Genomic DNA, 9,143 nt, shown 5'->3' on the forward strand with positions numbered 1-9,143 from the left:
AAATTAGTTCGGTTTCTTTTGGGTACCCCATCGTATAATAACAAAAAATTTGCCTCAAATTGGTAAGTATTATAATTAAGTATAAAATGGAAGATATAAATTAAAGATAATAAAGATAAAAATGAATGAAATACATATATGATATCAGATGGTATAAGTATGCATTATATTACAGAAATATTAAATATATTAAAATACTTAAAAATATCTGACAATATATAATAAAAGTATTAAGTGTGAGAGAGCACACGTAGTAAAGACAAGCAGCGGCACGCACAGGGAGCCTACACAGAATAACACCTGTACAGTGCTGAAAACAAGAAGCAGCCGCTGCAGCACTATAGACGTGAGGCGAGTAACCCTGAGAATTTTATATTTTAAATTTTAAAATTTGGGGAAATATTTTAAAGGAATTTTTTAAAATTGGAACTGAAGATTTTAAAAGTGCCAGTTCATGAAGGTCAAAATTGATGTGTGTGAGTGGCAAAGATGATGTACGAATCAGACAAATATCAGCAAAGTAGATCCTGTTAGCAGCAATGAAGGGAACAACTGGGAAGACCTGTATGTTTTTAAATTTTAAACTGGGTGCAGTGTAACAGCTACGCGAGTGTATACACCTGATGATGGCCGTTTGCGGCTGAAGCATGTAGTGTAGAAAAAAGCAAGATGAAAGACCTACAATAAATTGTTGCACTTATGATGGAATTCATATTGTAACGTGTTTTGCGTTACTGATCCCACTTCTGACANTCATATCATATATCGTAAGTGTGAGAGGTTAAGAATGTGTATGCCAGGTTAATTCCATAAGGTTCTGATGTTACAATGTAGTACTGGGCATGTTATGTCATTTATGGATCGTTTTTTGTTAAAAGCTTTCTACGTGGTAAAGCCAGGTTGTGGAGCACAGAGACAAGTTTCAATGATGTATAGGTTGTCAATGTGTGAGGTATGCATATATCTGATATGAATTGAGTCATTATATGATCATAAGTAGGGTCTGGATTTTGATGACCTAAAATATTTTTAAATGACCTATAAAATGACTGAAAAATGACCTAAAATTGTATCATGTCATGAAAAATCTAGAAATTATTTTAAAATATATTTTTAATCTTTATTAACACTGTGAATGCACTGTTACTCTTTTAAGTTCGTCCTAGTTTTTATGTTGAAAATTAAGGAATATATGACTTAATTTGAAGCTAAATGTTTTAATACGATTTTTTCTACCATGTTGGAATGCTTATCAAATGTACATACACAGTCTAGTACATATATCCCAATAATTAAATGTCACCTCATTCAGAATTGCAATAGATGACAGTTAACATGTGGAGATCCTCAAAGGTATGAGAGCGTCTATTGTCCAACAGCATATTCTTGTACCTGGAGAAACTCCTTTCCACATCTGCAGACACAATGGGAGCGTACCTGAATTGTACCAAATCACTAGATGAAAGTTCTTCTTCAATATTGAAAGTGCTGAAGGATTCTCCTGTCAGAATTCAAGAAATGCTGCATAATGTTTCATAACCGGAGTTTTTATCTAGAACGTTTCATTTTTCTTGACACCATTTTACCAATATCCCTTAACGCTTTCTCCAAATCACTGGCTATTTTCTTCACCAGAGTGAGCGTATCTTGTAGCATTGCTCCTTTCTCCTGTAAGCATTTGATTCCTTCCATCAAGGAACTGCAATTTGCCTTTATGAAGGCCAGCTGTCCTTCCATTTTGCTGCATGAGAACTGTTCCTGAGCAGCTTCAATTGCCATTGCATCTTCTGTCTTCACTGAATCTACAATGTTTTTCACTACGTGAAAATTATTGCAATAGTAAACTTTAGCATCAATCCACGTTCCCCACCTTGAGATGACGGGTTCTGGGGACAGTTGAACACCAGGAGCCATAGACTTAAATTGCATTTTACAAGCTGGAGCCTTGATGAAAATTGCCTTCGTCCACAACATGAGAGCATCCACTTGATGAAATCTTGATCTCCCTTCCTCCGTCACTCTATGCAGTGCATGAGCTAGGCAAGTAACGTGCACCAATTTCACATAAAACGACTTCGTTGACTAGTATATGCTTGTTGCAGCCGATATGTTGTTGTACCATGAATCTTATTTCTGCCGCTACTTTTGTGTCACACATTTTACAGTATAAAATGTCACCATCAGTTGGAAATATATCATCACCAAAATTCAGCTGCAATCTGCTTTAAATGACACAATTTAGATGGCTTTGCTTTAGGCATTGTGATAAAATTAATCACTCTAGTGCAACACAGAACTGAACTTTCACACTGAGAACCTTTCATCAATTGTATCTTTGCCTATACGGTCAAGGGCAAGAAACTGAACTCAGATGGATTTTTACTGAGCAACAATATGTCATGAAGAGCGAGGGATTCTGACTAGATATATTTGTAACTAAGCAAATTGCTTTGCACAAAACTTGGAAAGGGCCGCAGTGTGAGTGACCACTGTTGTACACTGCTGCCATCTTAAAATGTTGTATAATACGTATTGTCAGCAAAACGAACAGAAACGACGGGGCAGGATTACAACCTATTATTGCATACTGTGGTAGCAGGTACTTGGGGTGCAGTTGCAGGCTGTCTTTGTAGAGGCGGGAGAAGGGGAAAGAGAAAGAACATTTTACTTGCATATTATTCACATTTCTAAAAACATATGAAGAAAAAATTCTTAAAATGGCTAAAATGACAAAAAAGTCTAAAAATTTACCGAAAAATTACCCCAAAACTGAAAAAATGACCTATAAAAGTTACATTTCTGTAACCAGCAGCTCATCTCCGGGATTTATATATTTACGGGCATCGCATAGGATACAAAAAAAAAAGACGACATGTCATCAAAATGTGGGCTCTGATCATAAGATATGATGTATGCATTTTTGCCCAGGCATATACATGTTCGACGTGTTCTACTTGTGCATTGGTTCAATGTAGGCTGCCATAAAAACTGGCTCCCACACTGTGACCTTTAATGATCTATTTTGTAAGTGATATAATATTTGCATAAGATAATGACCCTTTTCATATTAGTGGTTAGTTTACTAACCACAGGCTTAAGACTTAATCAGGGTGGGTGGCTGGTTTACTAACCAGTAAGTCGGTGCATTATTGTGCACAGGCAGTTAGTATACTAACCGCATAATATTACTAAAGAAGTCACTTGTTTGAGGGCACATGAACTGATTCTGCTCAACGTGTGCCACATTATATTACTTCTGATACATTCTGTTGTGAACTGTTGACTTAATTTTGATGTTCTGGAGCTTATGGACTTTGGTTTGATCCATCTCTTCATGAGAAGTCTGGCTGCAAATAACACAGTAAAATGTCTTCGGTTTTGTATGATTTGACATTCTCAGAGCAGTGGTTATGAAAAGTCCTACCTTCTGGGATGTATGCTGTGCATTCCACTGAAAGCCAAGTGATGTTTCAGAGTAACATGTTGCCTACATCTTCAGGGTTCAAGCATAAGCCAAGCAAGAAACAAGCGTGAAGCAGGTAGCAATCAGATCTCTGCTTCATGCTGGTTTCTGAAAATGGAGGCAACATGTTCCTCTGAAATTTCGGTTGACTTTCAATGGACTATATGATGTGATATCTCTAAAGATAGCATTATGTCTTCAATTTTGGGGCACCAAACCTGGGTCCTCTTCATGTGTAAGATGTTCTGTATGTCTTCATACTCATAGCTGTGAATACTTGGTGTAATACTGATGTCATATGGACCTTTGCTCTAAATAGATCAGTAGTGAACTTACAAACTGAGATAACCTAGCAACTCTGACTAAGCACATGGCTATGGAAGTGATTTTTTTTAATTTGCTTAGTGGGGGGTAGAGTCCAGCTGGGTCCACTCGGCATGGCGGCCACTGATTGGCCTATTGTAGCCTCCCCTGGTGATTATGATGGAGAATTTGGTGGAGTGAAGACTGGCAGGGAAAACCGAAGTACTTGGAGAAAACCTGCCCCAGCGCTACTTTGTCAACCACAAATCCCACTTAACCAGACCCGGGATCGAACCTGGGCCGTCGCAGTGGGAAGCCAGCAACTAACTGCTTGAGCTATGGCGCGGCCTATGGAAGTGATACTGTTTGGGTGCATGATATAAACACTGTGTATGTTCTCAGAAAAGGCAGGACTAACAAATTATCAGAAGCAGGATTGAGTCATTTGTTTCATAAGAGAATCATGGTGTTGCCAGTTTGTCAAGATGAGAAGTAAGGAGGATTTCCTCTGAGACAGCTAATACATTTTTGCTAAAGCTTTCCTAATAGAATAGTTTTTATTTAAGACTATTAATTTGTGAAAATAGCATGCAGGATATTAAAAGAGTCATACAATTGACTACAGTATCTACAAAACTTACCACTGGCTTTTGTTTGAATACAAAATCTTAGAAAGTAATCAAAACACAGGTACTTCAACAAAAGCCAGTACAGTCACAGAAATTACAGGAGTTTAATCCTTCCAGACTACATGATGTTGGGCATTTAAATTCCCATCTCCCTAGTATAATTACATATGTAATAATAACGGCTATAAATGGTTAAAAATGTACAATTCTGAGTTGTTGTGGGCCTTCTTGGCCCTTGCACCGCGACCACAGTGATCTATTGTGCCTCTTCTGAGTAGTTAAGATGGCATCGAGGAAAATTTATTTTGAAATACAGAAAATAATAAAACTGTATAAAGCAACAGGAACATCGAGGCTGAAAGCAAACACTGTAAGTTAATGGTTAAAAACAGCTGAGACTATAACTTCATTCAACATGAATTACAAACACAAAACATTATTCAATACATTGCAAATAAATAACTGACTCCATATTTTGATTACACCATTCAAATTGAACTGAATGCAGAAGTTCCCAGTTGCTGGATTAGTAATGACTTCATATTAGAAATTAAGCTCAATTAGAACAGACAAACCACCATTCAGTATTTTTTGTTTTAAGATTTTTATAATATACTGAAAATGTACCTTCTGCTGCCTTTGCCATCCTGATGGACTCCACTGTTTGCTCCATGACTCCATCATCAGCAGCTACAACCAGTACCACCAAGTCAGTGACCTTTGCACCACGAGCTCTCATAGCAGTGAATGCTGCATGACCAGGAGTGTCCAAAAAAGTGATAGTTTTCTCACTTTGTAACTTCACTGTGAAATGAAAAACACATGACTATTAGAAGAAAAATAAAAAGAATATAAAAATTCCAGCATTCTCATGTTGGAAAGTATTAACTTAAATCCACTACAAAACAAACCCCGTGGCCTGTAGTCTGCAAGCGAACTATACCGACCAAGTGACCGCCGACTGTCGGCAAAGTTAGTGCCAACTTTTGCGGATTGAAAGGTGTCACGTGGTCAGTGCAACGGATTCTTACGACTGTTGACCGGAGGTGTTGTCTCCTTGATATAGTTCAATTATCCTCACGAGGCTGAGTGGACCCCGTTCCAGACTCACTACTTCCCAGAAAATCTGTTAGCGCAGGGAATCGAACCCGGGACCTCTGGATCTGCAGGTAGGAACTCTGACCACTAGACCACAGAGGCGGTCACAACTTAAATCTACTACAATTGAAAATTACAGTAACAATTTCAATAATTCAAATGTTACATCAAAGTTTAAGGTTGTCTTTTTTCAGGAAGAAACAAAGTCACTGGAGTCAAACCCCAAATAAAAAAAAAATAGCACTATGAATCTAACTTATGAGTTTCAATCTCTCAGATGCTCTTTAAATCATAGGTAACAATGATACAGTTCTACTGGAGGGAAAACTATTTTTAAGAGATGCCTCTGCAATCATTCTATACCAAAGTCCCATTTGTGACAATGTATCAGAATTAAAAACCTCCACACTATTAATAATAATTCCAATGACATATCTTATTGATAGATAAGTAGAACACAATTAATACTTCTGGGATCAAAACCCTTTTCTAATACAATTGTGCACCTCCATCTGAAAACACACAATATATATTAGGCATGGTAAAGCTCATGCTTGCTCACCATTCACCACATAAGAAATACCATGTTTCATGTAGACGTACATTTCATAAGATCTATAGCAAAAAAAGTTTTAATTAATTAAGCACTATGGCATGAAGATATATGGGAGAGTGGATATAGAGATCCACATTTTCTTGACCTTGGCACTAGTTGGAGGCGAGTGATCAGCTTCATGCCCTGGCCGTTTTATCCCCACAGAAAGAGCCACCGGTACCCACTGGATAGGAAGTTGGGTGGGTCACAGAACCAGTCTGGATTATGCAAAGAAGAGAAAATTCTTGACCCTACCAGGACTCAAACTCTGATCCCTCAGCCATCCAGCCTGTAGTCAGTTGCTATACCAATGTGCTATCCCAGCTCCTGTTGTGTCTGTCAAGTTCTTTTCTTTATGGTTTACTTAATGACATTGTTAATAGCTCAGGTTAGAAGTGTTATATGATGGGATGATAAAACAAACAATGAACTGGAAAGGAAGTGTTCATGACTTATTTAGGTACTAGTATCCCTGCAAATGCCTGGAGGACCTGCAGAATCCAGAAAAGCCTCAGCCAGGATGTAAAATGTCTAGGCCAAGATAGGTGGGAGTAACTGTGACCTTGACCTTAAGGTCACATGTTACAGTTATTCTCAATGCCATCCTCTATGAGGTTGGTTGAACTATGGCTCTGTCTTTGGTGCGGACGCATCATGGACCAGGAATGTATCGGGACACAGCTTTGGGACACCTCCTCATGGTCCTGCTGGGCAATGACAGTCTTGGGGTCTGGACTAGTATGACTAGCCGGGTCTGGCAGCTACGTTCCCATAAAGGGCAATTGTGTTTATATGACCGGAGCCTCCCACGGGGCAGCATAATGACTCTTGGGTATCACTACGGTCTACCCGGGATGAATGTGGGAGAGCACTCATATGGGGGTAGCTTTGGCTATTTGAGCTGTCTCCCTAGAGCACTGATAAGGTGCTGTAAGCCTTCAGGCTCACTCTAAAACGGTTCAGACCAACTCATGTGGAGGGGTGGGAATGTGGGGAGCTTATATACTACATCCAGAGGTGACTCTCCCATGAAGGTTTTCTTGGCCGCAACCTCATGATTAGCTGGTATCGCACTCCCCTTGAATGGGCACTCCAGGTCCTGGAGGCTTGTGAGGGCCTTATCCTTAACAGAACCAAACCACCCAAGCCAACGTGTAAGGAATCATGCTGAGGGCTGCGTGGCACTGGGGTGGTTATTAGCCAGCGTCGTGAACAATTCCCTTGGGGCACCAGGCAGCATCCCATTGTATTTATGCCTTCCACTCGCATGGGGCGCTGCAAGTGGTGATCTTCTAAATCCCCATGACTTGTGGAACGAAAATGAATACTGGAACTAAACGAAAAACCGGTCCTAAGGACCTTAAACAGAAGAGGGACTCCTCTCCAAGGAGATCCCTATGAGGGGGCAGGAAGCTCTGGTGCACTGCTAAGGGGCCTGGTTACAACCAGCGAACCTGCTGTTGAAATTTCAGCCAAAGGCAGGGACGAACCAGTGGTGAAAAACCTGCCTGAGGTAAATCTAGAAACCACCCTCTTGGGAGTCAATAGTACTGACATATCACTGCAGGGAACTAGCACTTTTAGAATATCTACAGCAGGAGAAGGTCTGGGACACCTAGTCTCTGGAGTATGTGGACACCGTCTAGTGAAGAAGGCACTGTCCACATCCGGTAGATGGAAACTAAAAAAAAGCAAGAGCTAGGGCAAGCAAAGCAGGAAATTGGGGCATTCAGCAACCAGGAAATGCAGGCTTGCCCAAGCAGGGAGAAACCCCTACTGAAACCCTTAAGAGGCCAAGGTCGGAGGGCAGTACCCCCACAGAAAATTCCAGAGCTCCAAAAAGGTCCCGGGACTCTAAGGGACCAGGGACTTACAAGGAGGCTATGACCAATATAAAGGTAGCTATCTTCAGGGAAACATATCCTGAAGATAAGCTAACAGAAGATGACCAGAACTCCATTCTGGAAGTACTGGGAGAGGTGTTCCATAGGACTCCAATAGGAGAACCACCACACCTGAAGTCCTACAGACTGGAGGAAGGTGCACTTATTGATATATGCACCGGCCAACATTTTGGTCAATGGCTAATCAAAGCTACTGACTACAGGCTGGAATCAGGGGCCAGGCTGAAGGCTACTGATGCAAGTAACCTACCCAAGCCTCTTAAAATTGCTCTCAGGATTTGGGACAAAGTTGCCCAGAATGAGGAAGAGCTGCTGAAATGGATTGCAAACCTTAATCCAGGACTTCATACTGCGAACTGGAGGGTACTCAATAAGCAATTTGAGCCGAAAGGCCAGAGGCTTATCTTACTCATGGACTGGGACTCTTATTATTATATATTACAAAGGGGACCAGACACAAGATATTTACAGGGCTCTCACAGGGAACTGTTAAAGTGCTGAAAGATCCTGAAGTTCAGGACCAAAAATAAACTGTGCTAGACACAGCATCCTCAAAATCGGTCTCTGAGGGGTAGGGGGATGATATACCCACTCCCTTGGATGACCGAAGTCAAGCAGATCAGGGGACCCCTTCGAACAGAAACCAGTCTGAGAATAGGGAGGAAAAGAAGATGGAAACTGACCCCTCCTCAAATGGAAATGATAATTAAAACAAGCTATACACACATATATAAACTTAAACTTAAACACACACACACACACAAAGGTCATACACACAATATGAAATTCCTTCAGATTATCCTACACCACAGCAAAGCAGCCATGACTTTATGCCAGCAGCCAGCTGAGGGAAAGGCAGATGTAGCACTTATTCAGGAACCTTGGTTATACAAGGGTCAAATAAGGGATTTAACCAACACAGGGGGAACAGTTTACTCTGATGCACCTGGTAATAATGCAAGATCCTGTGTTTATATCAGGAATCATATTAACGCCTTACCTTCGTTGGTGTTGTTCTAGACATGCAACAGCGGTGAAGATAACATACATGTATCAAGGAGGTTGCATGGAGCTGATTGTTGCTTTAGTCTACCTTCCATATAACTCACATGAACCATCATCAACTAAGGAAATGAGGAACATCATAGACT

At 40.4% G+C, this 9,143-nt stretch overlaps 1 protein-coding gene across 6 annotated transcripts in view; it reads right to left on the reverse strand.

Annotated features, from left to right (window-relative positions):
• The window catches only part of LOC111865788 (translation initiation factor IF-2, mitochondrial), an 84,733-nt gene that overhangs the window by 50,800 nt on the left and 24,790 nt on the right, over positions 1 to 9,143 (reverse strand). For all 6 annotated transcript variants that reach the window (XR_002843041.2, XM_023854123.2, XM_023854081.2 and 3 more), the window contains one exon: positions 5,023 to 5,199. Coding sequence is in view for 5 of the 6 variants with exons in the window: in XM_023854123.2 (XP_023709891.1) it covers positions 5,023 to 5,199 (177 nt within the window). In the remaining variant the exon portion in view is untranslated. The remainder of the gene's footprint in view (positions 1 to 5,022; positions 5,200 to 9,143) is intronic.

Source organism: Cryptotermes secundus, unplaced genomic scaffold (genome assembly GCF_002891405.2).
Source record: "Cryptotermes secundus unplaced genomic scaffold, Csec_1.0 scaffold968, whole genome shotgun sequence".
Taxonomy (NCBI): Eukaryota; Metazoa; Arthropoda; class Insecta; order Blattodea; family Kalotermitidae; genus Cryptotermes; species Cryptotermes secundus.